General features: G+C 44.3%; 1 protein-coding gene across 1 annotated transcript; it reads left to right on the top strand.

Annotated features, from left to right (window-relative positions):
• Positions 1–1146: 1146 nt before the first annotated feature.
• LOC144739724 (transmembrane protein 94-like) lies at positions 1147–13893 on the top strand (the record flags this gene model as incomplete). Its single annotated transcript, XM_078622642.1, has 18 exons — positions 1147–1170; positions 2957–3076; positions 3166–3293; positions 3370–3506; positions 3811–4016; positions 4210–4361; positions 4926–5028; positions 5116–5202; positions 5490–5606; positions 6235–6291; positions 8491–8595; positions 9812–9985; positions 10576–10797; positions 11304–11616; positions 12333–12506; positions 12600–12702; positions 13471–13679; positions 13759–13893. Coding segments are annotated over exons 1-18 (2566 nt in total), but the record flags the coding sequence as incomplete, so codon positions are not given.
• Positions 13894–13900: the final 7 nt, after the last annotated feature.

Raw genomic sequence — 13900 nt, 5'->3', positions numbered from 1 at the left:
TGTCAGGCAGTTTGTAGATGTTTGTATTGGCTCAGCTTGAGTTGAATATTGCTGGAACCGTATAGTGGAAAGGGGGTAAAAGGTCAGTAGGAAATTGATATTAGAATTCAAATGGAACAAATAAATTGTAATTGTCTAGGTTTAGGAATGGACAGAATTGCCACAGTATATGTACACTTGCTTCCAGCACGATGAGTGATAAGAAATTCCCTCCATCGTACACTAACCCTCTGTGTCGGGGTTTGATCCTGAACGTTCTCTAGATTCGGTTTCATCCTCTCACCTTTCAGCCTGCCTGGCTCGTGTCTCCTCTGTTTGGCTGCGCTCACATTCAACACTTTGCCAATGGAGAGTGCTGACTCGGAGGTTTGGAGGGGTTTTTGTGCCAGAGGAAGCTGCTTATGTGGTCAGAGCTGGTGTCAGTAGTTTCAGTACCTTGGTCAACTTTTCAATAGAGCTATTATACTCGGGCTGTCGCCCCTGCACCGTTCATCACTGCGGTCCTCAAGCTAACACTATGGGGGGTGGGGGGTGGCAGTGGAGATGCTGGGTGAGGATGGATGGGCCCTGGTTGTGTGGGGCTTGAAGGCTGACGAGAGGGACTTTGAACTGGATGTGTTGAACAACAGGGAGCCGGTCATTCGATGAGGACTTTGGATGATGAACCTCTCAGAAGAGTAGATGGGTGTGGAAGGGATGGAATGGGTTTGTCGCCCTATAAAAGGCTGAATAGGATTAAACATGAATAGAATAAATACGTCAAATATTTTTCGCCATTTATGTACCTTTAATAATATGTTCATTTCACATGCTCTTTATGCAATGGAAATAAGATTTATAAGATTTTGGTCGTTCCAGGTGTGGACGTGCTTCCTGTCACGCTGGCAGAGGGGGTTCAAGCAGGAGGTGTTGCCAGGTGGAGGACCGAGGCTGCACCCCCCTGCGATCTCCATCTTCCTCCCACTCTATCAGAGCGGCTTCATCTGCATCCTCCACAGGAGGCGGGCCGACATCAACCCCCCACCGCCCCCGTAAGCCTCAAGTGTGCAGCGTCCTGCTTTGGAAAGTACAGAGTGGCGCTGACGGGGCCCTGGCAGGTGGCGTTGGCTGGCGAGGAGCAGAGCATGTGGAGTGGTTGTAGTCGCCATGGAGCCGCAGGATAAGAAGCAGGTGAGTTTGTTTGGTTGCCGGGATGCGGCTGCGCTCCGCCCGTCCGTCCCTGGAGGTGGAGGCTTGTTTACGGGACTGATCAGGGTCTGTGGAACTCACAGGGACTCACAGGGACTCACAGCATGACCTGCCACATTCCTCAGAATCTTTAAGTAATGATATGCAGTTATACATCTTTATTCAAAAGTTGTCACTTGGAGACTTTAAAAGAGTTAAATGGCTAAATAAAATTCCTTGACAAAGATCAGAATGGACATATAATGATGTTTTAATATTGTGATGACAGGATATTGGATATCCACCTTTTTTAAAAACGACTTCATCATCACATTCCGTCATGTGAAAAAACTGTTATTGTGGCACAAATGCTCTTAATATGTATATATTTCAGTTAGAAAAGGGCTGTAGATGAATAAGTCTTACTTCACCTGCGTGTTATGGATGTGCTAGTTAGTGGGTCTGTTTTTTGGTCTGTTTACATAATCAAAAGGAATAAACAAGAAAAGAAAGAAGGACGTGTGATTAAAGTACTGCACACGTGTTTGTCAGAGTGTCGATACATTACTGCAGTGGAATCCATCTTTTCTGGCCAAACTAACACAAAGATGGAAGTTCTGTGCAATCTTGTTGGTTTTGCGGTGGAAACAAGATCCACTCACTGTCAGTCGCTATTGCTTCAAGTAAACAAAGAAAACAGTGATAACTGGAAACAAGAAACCTTCAGTGTGGAGTGATCTGGACCAGACGCTGACATAAATCCAACTAATCACAGACTGACTCTCACTCCAGCCACCCTATGAAGGAAACTTATTTCATGAGATGGTATCTGTAATTTCAGATCAGTAAAAGAAAGTACAAAGTAGAATACAGATTCCAGTGCAGAGTGCAAGAGCAAAAGTAGAAGCAATTCTTTCTTAAAGCCTCTGAGGGTTTTGGCAGATCTGCAAAGTGCAGAGTCACCAACCTCACAGTCACACAGTGAACATGAAAAGAAAAGTTGATTTGTATACTGGGGTGCATGTGTTGCTGTGGACACAGTGTAATAATTACACAGTTTGCAAATAAGTTACTGTAGAACTTATTTATAATTCACTATCCTCAGTTTTGTGCACTGCAATGGTCTTGTCAAATGAGCTACAAAGGCCAGAGCTGTCACCTCACGCAGTCATCATTTTCCATGAGTTGTCAGTACTACTTCCAGCTTCCATGTTCCCTGGGTGAACGTGTGATTTGTGCCCCCCTCCCTGCAAAAACAAATGACAATGACATTGTTCATACTGATACTGACAGTATGTACAGATTAATGTTCTGATGAACACACATTAACACAGTGGAAATAGTGTTTTGTGTGTTGTGTAATAGTAATAATAGACTTATCGTGACCGCTTATCACAGATTTTCGTCATATCGTCATATCAAAAAAAAATCCTGGGATTGCCATGAGCGATACGATATGGAACCTATGGACCCCAGTAATATAATAGTAGGGGAAACACTGGTACACCTCTACTTCATATACTGTATGTGTCAACAGGGCATCACAGTGTCACATCTGTCACATTTCTGTTGTGGTTGGTAATTCTCTGAATTCTCATATGAATGTTGGCTTTCTGTTCCAATAGTCACTCTGTAAATGTCACGGGAAAGCTGTTGCTGTGAATTGGTGTTGTGCAAATCAGATCTGACTTCACTGGATGTGAGTTTCTTTCTGAACTGCGTGGAGGCCTTGGAATGGCAGACATGGAAGTAAGACGTGACGTCAAGAAGAACCTTTGGATGTTTGCAGGAAGAGGATGCTGTGTCCCTGGGCCTCTCCACAGGCCAGGCCCTGCAGAAGCTGCAGGACCAGCTCAGCACCCTGCTGGAGCAGCACCAGAAGGCAGCCCAGCGCCGACTGCCCGCACAGGTACACGTCTCCGTTTACTCCCAGCGAAGGGCGTCTCATCCATGCTGCACTCGCTGTCCTCACACGGCTCTTGTCTGGTGCTTTCAAAGGAACAGTGGGTCAATAGTTTCCTCCACCAGAACAACCGTCACTCCTGCCTCCATTGGCCGGGAGCAGCCCTCACACTGATGGTGGTGCTTGGACTCTTCTGTTGCCATGGCAGCCAGCCAAGGGGCAGGTATGATGAAGAAATCCTGTTGGATTTCCAGTATCAATAATTTAATATTTCCTTCTTCTCTCCTTCACCTCGACAGTTCTGGCATCGAGATGATGAACGCCACGGCGCTTTTTCTCCTCTTCTTGCTCAACCTGCTGCTCGTAGGACGTCAGGAGAAGCTGAAGAGGAGTGAGATGGTCCGCCGGCTGAAGAGCATCATCACACAGCTCAGTGGTGAGTCAAACTGCTTTCGTCTTGTACAAGGAGATGTGTGTTTTCCTGTTATGACCTCAGAAATAGCTCACTGTTTTTGAATGTTGATTTTATGAAAAGGATGGATGTAATAAATTGTTCTACTGGGTTAGGACCACTCAGGGCTGGTCCAAGGCCGCCCTGAACCAGTCCTATACACTTTGTCATAAAACCCAACTGACACCGGTATTACCTGCTCAGGGTTGTGACATATTATTGGATCTGTGGATATGGACGTTTTTTGAACTCTGGCTGACGTTTCCTGTTGCTCTCTTCCCTCCTGTAGACCATCTGTCGGGCTGGGAGGGTGAAGTGCGGTGGCCACCGTCTCTGTACCCTGATCTGTACACGCCGTCGTCCCCGTCGTGGTCTCTTCACTGGACGTACCGCGACTCCCAGATGGTTAACCTGCCCGTGAGCCTGCTGGTGGAAGGAGACATTGTTGCTCTAAGGCCTGGACAGGAAGCCTTCGCATCCCTCCGAGGGATTAAGGTGGGTCTGCCTGCTAGCTCTCAAGTTGTCAGCGCACCAACAGTGTAAAGTGTCTGTAACTGTCTGTCTGTCCTTTCAAATTAAAACCACACAGAAACACGTGCTTTCACTTTGTTTTGATGTGACGCCATTCCAAAGAGTTTCAATTTTGACAGAAACGACTTGGAGCTTTTCAATGTTGTTTCTTGTTCAGGACGATGAGCACATTGTTCTGGAGCCAGGAGATTTATTCCCCCCGTTCTCCCCTACTCCTTCCCCCCGGTCCAATGAGAAGAGAGGACCCCAGAGCCCCCAGCAGCATCGTTTCTTCAGAGTGGTCCGGACTCCAGTGTTAGACACAGTCAGGTGGGAAAGTGATTCACACCTGTTGGGATGGTTAATTGATGATCCCAGGACAGGGTCATAGGTCACACACAGACAACGTTGGAGGTTGGTGTTGAACAGGTGCTGTGAGGAGGCCTATGAAATGTGTGGGTCCTCGCAAATAGCTTGTTGACAGACGGTGATGCTAGCTATGGGAGCTACACTACCGTCACATGCATACAGGAGACGTCGTTGTTGCGGGGGATTACATTTGTGGAGAGTCAGTAAAGTTTTAAGACTGATTTAATTTATTGATGAGGCACTGGAGCCTTTTTGTAGCTTCTGTTAAGAATATGCAACAAATCCTAAATATCCTAAATTGTAAGAACAAAAACCCAGGTTTCATCAAACCATGGTCAAAACCAAAGTGATTTTCTTGTTCGAACAAGAAACTGCATTGTTCAATAAAATGTCAATAAAAAATAAAACTAAAAGTGAAGATTTAAATCTGCATTGTTCATATGTTACAAAAATAAAAACAACATTGACTTAATTCTGAATGTTCAAAAAGAGAACTTTACAACCCCCTCCTCCTTTTGTCCACAGAAATAGCTTGGAGTTGGCGCTCTCTCGGCCAATCACAGTGCTGGACAATGAGAGGTTCACGGTGCAGTCTGTAATCACCAAGCTCGTCTGTCCTGTTGTGCTGGTGAGCAGGTCCCACATGTTACTGTGGCTTCTGTTCGTCTTCCACTAGAAACTGCATTAATGGAGTTGTTACCGTCTTGGCCCATAGGTGGCGTTCCTGCTTGTAAACAGTGTGCGGTACTTCTGTGATGCGCCCAGCCTCACTCCGGCCTGCTACAACTTCTTTCAGCTTCAGGTAAAAATGCGTATCTGATGAATTTATGTTCTTCTGTAAAGAACCCAGGAATAGCTCGGCACGCTTCAGTTGCTGCTAATAATCAACCTGATGTATTCACCTCCTTAAAACTCAGTGGATGTGCAGCTAAATATCTGTTTCCTCAGTCATATAACCGATTGTTTTGTTTTGTTTTTGTATAATATTAAAATGTCTATTTTTATTGTAAGAAGGACCTACTTTTCAGTCTTTAATAAAGAAATAAATGATGATAATAATAATTTCAAAGTTTGCACTTGTACTTGCAGCTGATGGGTGTCCTGCCTATCTTACCCCTGCTGTTTCCTGTCATGTGGGTGCTGGTGAACGTGTTCGGAGAGGCCCGAGTCCTTGCTGAGTTCAGTCGCACATCACCAGCTGGTCTGGTGAGGAAAACACACACACACACACACACTGTCAGATATTAGTTATGACTTGTGTCTAAAGCTTCTCAGGTTTAAATGGATATAGAGTAGAGTGTAAAAAAATGGATTTGATTGTGATTCTGAACATGCTCTTGTTAGCTGAGCTAGCAGCTGAGTGTTTACTTAAAACTGTAGAGTTCCAGAATGTGTAACCAGGAATTCAGTCTTCTTAAAACAGAGACAGACTGCAATTTGGATTCAGTCCTGTTTTTGAATTATCCGTAAAGTCTGTTCAAATGCTTCTGGACTGCACATCTTTAACCAGTTTCATGATTTTGTATGACGGTGTTGGTTTAAACTCCGAGGCTATCGCCGGCGATATCTCACTTTTAGAGTACCTGGATTACTCGACTATTTACACGATCTGAAAACGCAATAGGGCAAATTGGATTACAGTAATGACAGCAACTGGGCTGTGTGCAACTTCTCAGCTTTCAGGAATTGCTGGTTGTTTTCTGGTTAAGGTACTCCAGAGTACCTTCAAAGTCAAAGGGTTAATTCATTTGTCTCATTCACACACACACATGCAGAGTGGAGATGCGGCCGAAGCCTCCCTCTGGCTTTTAACTAGTATCTTCTCTTGCCCCAGCTTGCTAAGTTCTCTGAGGACACTCTAAGCAGCTACACCGAAGTGGTTTCCTCCCAGGTATAACCTCTCGCTCCCTCTCTCTCCTCCCCCTGCTTGGCTCCAAACTTCACCCGAACCTGCCTGTGCTCACTCGCTGTCCGACTTCGCCCTGTGCAACTCCCTCTGTGGAACCCCTCCCCGTACATAGCTGTCATCACGGACCACCTCACCGATTCTCCATGTGCTCACCGTTTTTCTTTAGTTTGATTTTAGCGCTTTGCTTCACTTTCAGTTTTGAAATCTATCGTGCACAACCTGGTGTTTTCTCCCTGGCTCTGGTTTTGATCACTTCTCATCTCCAGATTATCACTTTATACATCTTGTCTGAGCAGGATGTAAAGTTGTCCATTGTCTTTAACCTGCTGAGTTGAATTGTCATTTTACTGCAATGTAACATTAAACATTAAAAAATGCTGAAACAGTCACATAATGAAAAAATATATATAAGAAATAGCCAATAGAAAAAGCCTTGCTATGATTATATTTTAAAATAATAATTATTGAATAGTAATTAGTATTCATTAATAAGAAAGGTGAAGTACTTCAAGTGCAGAGTGCATCATCTCAACTACTCTTGCTTTAAGATCATGTTCCCCCTTTGTAGATATAAATACTGTTCCCATGACCTCTCAGCTCCTTGACAGTCAAATCATTTCCTTGAAACCGTGGGAAATCAGCGGTGTCGTGACCGGTGGATTGACCTCTGTCTTTCTCTGCCCCTCGGCTTCAGACCAATATGTTCGCTCGTCATCTCCCACATGCTCCGTTTACAGCTCATCACAGGGCAAACAGGAGTAACACAGCCCCTGGGATGAGCATGCAGACTCCACTCAGAAATATCCCAGGCCACCAAGACGACTATGAGTTGAATATACTGTAATAAGAAATCCCAAGCACGGCGGAAATCAGTCAAGTCAGATTTTATTTGTAACGCACCAATTCACAACAGCGTCTTCTCATGGGGCTCAGTGTCTGAACTGTTCTCAGAGAAACCCAACATTCACACAAGCAGTGACAGAGGCGAAAGGGACAGGCGAGAGAGAGAGGCAGGAGCAGAGTAAAGCAGCAGGGACAGAAAGGCGGGACATCCCAAAACTCTCCAAATACTCTTCAAAATAAAAGCATATTAAATAAATGTGGACCTAGGTCGTTTATATACATTTTCATTCCTCCTTTCTAAAACTGCTGACTCAGGATGGGCCAGCACTTTTATTTGGTCAGGAGCCCACAGCATCCCTGTTTTTCAAAATAAGATTTGAAACACTAGTTAATGTGAGTGCAAGTGTGACAGTGCTTCTGGACATCTTGCTCCAATTATCCTGAGCACATGTGCTGCAGTAGCTGGTCGATATTTGTGAACCAGAGGGAGAAATATTCTTCTCATCTTTCTTGGAAGAACATTGATTTTAAACACCTGTATCATTTTCTCACATTGTCACACAATCCTGGATGCTGCTTTAGTTCTGTCAAATCATGTCACTATTTCATTATTTGGACACATTTCTGGACCGAAAGTATTCTGTTCTCTCCGTTTTGGGGAATATGTTGCAGAATTGGGTCAGAACTGGGTGTATATTTACTATTGAAACTATTGAAGTTGACCAGATAAAATGCAAAATATCTTTTTATTCACACTGTGTGTGATGAAAAACAAGTAAAACTACAGGAAGAAATCTGGCCTAACGTTTTCTGATTTAGGCTTGAGACATTATTGAGAATTATTTCCGGTAATTAGTCAGACGGTCTCTGAAAATGAAAACAATGACTCAGACCAATAAATTACTAGATTAAAACCTAAAAATAGATTCATTTGAAATTGCAAATCCCAAGAAGATTATCGTTTGAACGCTGCCTAAAGAGGAGGGCAAAGAGAGGGCGTCAAGAGGTGTAACTGTAAATGACACACACACACACACATACACACACACAACCCCCTACTTATTCATCATGGATTCATTGGTAATAATCAGAGTGCATGATTGTCACCTAGTGCGTTCTTATGAACTACTAAAGCTTCTCTTTTTGATTTCTAGCTCAGTCACCAAGCAAATTTGTCTGACGTCCACCTGGATCAAATTAATGGTTTGGACAAAGTTCACTTCAAAAACTAAATATCTTAATGGGATATGGAATTATTGACAGGGCTGTTGGACGGCACTCAGTTAGGTTTAATCTCCCTGTATATTGGAAAGACGTTGTCTAATTGTGTGTGTGCAGGAGATGCTCCGATGTGTGTGGAGACACCTAGTTGGCGTGCTGAAGGGCGAGTCGCAAACGCTCTGCTACACCTCCAGCCTCTTACACACTCTTGGATCTGTCACGGTGAGTACCTGGGTTTTGGGATCGGACGGCGTGTTGTATCACGTGACTTTCGCTCTCGGAGTGGACAGAAAAGGAAAAGTGAGCGGACAATCATGCTGATCTTGTTGCAGTTGCTGCAGAAACAAGATCCACACGCTTTCACTTAAAGTCCAGAAAGAAAACACTGAAAACCAGTAGGGGAGGTGAATTGACAGTTTCATGGTGATACGACACTGAATTGATATTCTACCAAAATGTTCTGCAGTTATATTTGTTAATATTATTAGTTATATAGTTAATATTTGATGTCTAGTGAACAGTATTTTTTGATTCACAAAGTCATGTCCAGGAAGATGACATGATGTTTTGATCAGGTTGTGGTTCAGCTGTTGGTCAGATGTGTTGAGCAACAGCAGAATCTACGCTGACGCTACCGTTAGCATGCTAACATTAGCAACTGCCTCATGAAGCTCCCCACCTGGTTTGACATGTAAAAATATGTCACGTGTATCACATTAGTTGTGTCTATATTGAATCATTGTAGCAGAGTGACTCTGATTGGCAGAAACGGCGTGAAATTTCAAAATAAAGGGGTATCGTCTGATGGACTTGATGTTTGAAGTTTTCATCGATTCGATTGGATCTTTGCTTAATCTAATAACTGGAAGACCGAAATGCCACAACAGATCATTTGTGAAAGCAATACAATACCAGTAGGGGTGTAACAAATAACTTATGTGAGTTGGAAGATCGGTTTTAATTTGAAACAAAATTTGTGTGTGTAAACGGACCCTGGATCGGTTGCATGTAGCATGTAGCATGAACCGGCCAAGATCCTGGATTCAAAGTTCTGAATCAGCTCTGTCTCAGCTGTCAATGGACAAGTGGAGTTGAAGCTAGACAAGTGACCACTTTAACGGCTCCAATGTGATGTGCAAATGATGTGAATCTGAATTAGAGTACAGGCTAGAAGACAAATGAAACACTACCTCCTGTGTGGTATAGTATCCAGTGTATCTAGATCTGTGTCATATCATCCTGCATTGGAGGGATGAAAACCCATGAATATCACAGCACAACATATCTCACTGTTCCATTGATTTTCCCTTCGCCCCTCTTGTGCTGTTCAGTTCAACTACCGATTGAGTTCCATGTACATGTGAACATCGTTGCACATGGTGTTGTGTTTTCTGAGCATCAGTCCTTGTGACTCTACCACCGCTGTGTGTCCACGTAGGTGCTGTGTTGTGTGGACAAGCAGGGAATCCTCTCGTGGCCAAACCCCAGTCCAGAGACCGTGCTGTTCTTCAGCGGACGAGTAGAACCGCCTCACAACAGCCAGGACGATCTGAGAGACGACCTGTCCGTCACCTCCTACTGCAGATTGGAGGCAGACGACGACAGGGATGAGGTGTGTGTTTCCAGATACAAGCTTGACGAACAGCCCTGGTTTGGTCCTCAAGTCATCGCCAGTCAGGATGTGACGAGTTGTTTCTCTGATTCATCAAACATTGAGTATTTCAACTTCTTCTATTGATGTCATGTTGATGACTGAAATCACAGTGGCGCTTAATCCAAACATCACAAAATATCCAATATTGTCGAAATATGAAACTTTTAATTCACCTTTATCTGTAATAGAAAGCACCCGATGGCATCAATATCAATGTTGCAGGTCCACTGTGTAGGAAACGGGAAGACAAGGGGAGGGTTAAAACCAACCACAGCTCCACTGAAGAACAAATCTAGATTGAATAGGTGGATGTTCTCCCTGTGTGTATGCTCTGGCTTCCTCCCTCAGTCAACATATAACGCCTAGAAATCACACCATCACCCATTTCATTTAGGTGTCACAATCCATCAGTGAGTTAGTCAGGTGTTGGCGTACGTCTTTGCTCTCTGAGTGCTTCAGTGCTGAATTTCGGTGCGACTGGTGACAGCAGATCCTCTTTGAAGTCGTTCTTTAGATGATGAAACATCATGTGACTCGTTGCCACGCAGGCTCAGGAGGCGGAAGCACTGCTGTGTCTATCAGCAGAGTTGTCCACCCAGCAGGGGGAGGGGCCTGAGCCCAGTGAGACGTCACATGACACCGCTCGCTCATCCGACACGCTCCGTCTGCGGCGCGCGTGTCAGCCTGCGCACGCTCGCACCAAACACCACTCTGGATCCAATGTGAGCTTCAGCCGCGACACCGAGGGAGGCGAAGACGACCATGTTCAGGTGAAACAGAACGACTTTAACACCCATACGAACAGCACGGAGTACCGTAATTATCAGAAAACTTTGTCACTGAAAGCTGAGAAGCTACACTCGGTTCCTCTACCTGCTGTGAAAGAGGGGCTAGGGGAAGGTTCCAGAAAGTTGCACTTCACATCCAAGTTGCTGTCATTACGGTAATGACCTGCTGGCTTCTGGCGAAGAGCAAATGGGGTTACCGTAATGACAGTAACTTGGCTGTTCTCAGCTTTCAGCAGCCGCTGGATGTTTTCTGATTTCAAATAGTCGCGTATTTCCGACACTCCAAAGTCTTTACTGTTTGTTCATATTTAATGTTCTCCTTATTTATAAAGACTGAAAGAATTAATAATAAATAATAAAAGATAATATAATCAGTACTAATTAATACAAAATAAATCATGTTTATGTGAATACTCTTGTATTTATAAGGATTATATCAACATGTAACATGTATCTGTATAAATGTGTATCTTTCCATCTCTTTCCAGGATTTTGTGATTGGCTGCCCAGGGACGGAGGCAGATGACTTTGTGTGCGACTACCACCTGGAGATGCTCAGCCTGTCTCAGGACCAGCAGAATCCAGCCAGCATCCAGTTCGACGACCTGTCCTGGCAGTGTCACCTGCCCTCCCTCAAGCCGCTGGGCCTCAACATCATGCTGAACCTCTGTAACGCCAGCGTCACCCAGCAGCTCTGTCGCTTCTCCGACCACTTGTCCAACCTGGCGCTGCAGGAGAGCCACGGCACCGTGCTGCCGGTCTACGTCCCCTGGGGGCTCTGCGAGCTCTCCAGGCTCATAGGTAAGTACGAGAAGATGGCTTCTTCCAATTGATTCTGATTTTTATGTTTTAATTTCATCCCATGGTTCCTGCATTAGTTCGTAGCTAAAACATTGTGTGGTATTCTACGTACAACTGCGCCGTAACAACATTGACAACAAATAAAACAGTTGTGTGCATACAAATAATTTTAATGGAGCAAAACACCAAAGTGATAATCACCACTGAGAATGTTTTTGGAGTATTTCAACACTGCGAGGTTTTTGGATGAAGAGCCAGTGAATTATAGGGTCATAGACGGATGGGAGGTAATGGTCGACATCTGGACCTGGAGGGACCTCAGGATGGAAGCAAACAACAGAATTTAGAGCTGAGAACGTCATATGTAGTCTGCTGTATGATCAGGGCAGGAGTGGACACGTCATGTATTAATGCACAGTCAGCACAGTAACATAATAAGACACAGAGAAGGAAACGGACAAGGGAGGGCTGCTGAACAAACCACTTAAAGGCATATCTGTCATGAAGTTCATGCTAGACATTTAGTAGCAAAATAATTGTAGAATTAGATGTGTGTGTGCGTGTGTGTGTGTACACACACAAAGTCTAAACTTGATTCTTAGCGGATGTTCTCACCATCCTTCACACGTGCATTTGACACCTCGTGCTCATCACAGCAAACGTGTTTAGTCAAACGTTCAAACTGGTGTGTCATTGTGTGTGTGTGTGTGTGTTAGGGTTCACTCCTGGTGCGAGGGAGCTGTTCAAACAGGAGAACCACTTGGCTCTTTACCAGCTGCCATCAGGAGAAAAGACGAAGGAGCTGATGTCCTGCCGCCGTCATTACTTCACCAAACGCCAGCCACCTATTTCCCACCTCATCTCCTTGTTTGTTCGTGACTCCTCCTCCAGTGAGTTACCGTCTGCGTTTCTTCAGTCCCTCTGCTTCCCTTTTAGTTCTTTGACGGTTGTCTAATGTTTGTTCTAATGACCTGCTGCTGCAGATAACGTGCAGATGCTCTCGCACGGCTCAGCCGACCTCATCCTGGAGTCCTGCACCGACTTCTGGGACGGGACCGATATTTATCCCCTCTCAGGCTCAGACAGGTGTGTGATGTCACACAGACGAATCCCACGATAATAATAATAATCCCATACGACAATAAAAACAACAATAAAAATAATAAGAATATATTATATATATTATACTACACTATACTATACTGTACTATACTATACTATTAACATTATTATTGTTATTATTATTATTATTATTACCAAATCTATAGTGCGCTTATCAAATGGAAAATAAAATAAAGATTTAAAGATTTCTAATTTCAGGACTGTAGGGACATAAAAACAAATAAATATAAGAAACAGTGTGAATTGATTGAGATTAACTACAATGGATAAAATGATAAAATTAATGAAAGAAGATATGCATAAGTGAATAAATACCTCTTATATACATAGAGAGAAGATAATAAAATCCCAAAACAATTCAAAGTAGTCTGGAATCAACAAAATTAAAACAAATAAATAAAGTAAAATACAAAACTGCGTGAAAAGTTATGTCCTCTTGAAAACAGGAATTTATAAAACATGAAAAGTGATTTTAAAGAAGTTACTGGTTTTCTGAGACATATCTCCTCTAGCAGGTGCTTTCATGAATGAGCTTTAAAAGTGATGAGTGAAGTCAGTCCTCATGGGCAGTTTATGGACTGAAGCCAGGATGGAAGTGATGTGACGCCCTCTCTAAAAAATCCAAAATAAATAAAAAGCCTTGCTGTTGGGGGCGAGAGGGAGATTTGTGTTTGCTGCCAGAGAGGAGGAGAAAATATTAATTGTTTGAACTTGTCTCCATTCTCGTTGCAGAAAGAAGGTTCTGGACTTCTACCAGCGCGCCTGCCTGTCAGGCTACTGCTCGGCCTTCGCCTACAAACCCATGCACGTGTCCTTGTCCAGCCAGCTGAATGGGAAGTGTGTGGAGCTCGCCCCTGGTCCCTGCCTCTTCTCTGGCCTGGAGCTGCCCCTCACCACCCCCATCAAACACAACTCCTCCAGGAACAGCTGGAGCTCCGATGGTACGACTGAGTCCCACAGTCATGAGGATAGATTGTCAGCGAGTGTTCCTCCTGTCATGAATGCCTCTCTGGTTTTCAGAGGGTATCGGTGAAGGCGTGGAGCGGGAGGACTGTGTGCAGGCCCTGAGCGGGCAGATCTTCATGGGCATGGTGTCCTCACAGTTCCAGGCCAGGCTGGACACGGTCCGGCTCATTGACGCCCTCATCACCGCCTGCATCCG

Source organism: Lampetra planeri, unplaced genomic scaffold (assembly GCF_965212315.1).
Source record: "Lampetra planeri unplaced genomic scaffold, kcLamPlan1.2.h2 scaffold_1679, whole genome shotgun sequence".
In the NCBI taxonomy this organism is placed as follows: Eukaryota; Metazoa; Chordata; class Hyperoartia; order Petromyzontiformes; family Petromyzontidae; genus Lampetra; species Lampetra planeri.
The sequence above is the reverse complement of the archived record's forward strand: the minus strand, read 5'-3'. Positions and strand labels throughout refer to the sequence as shown.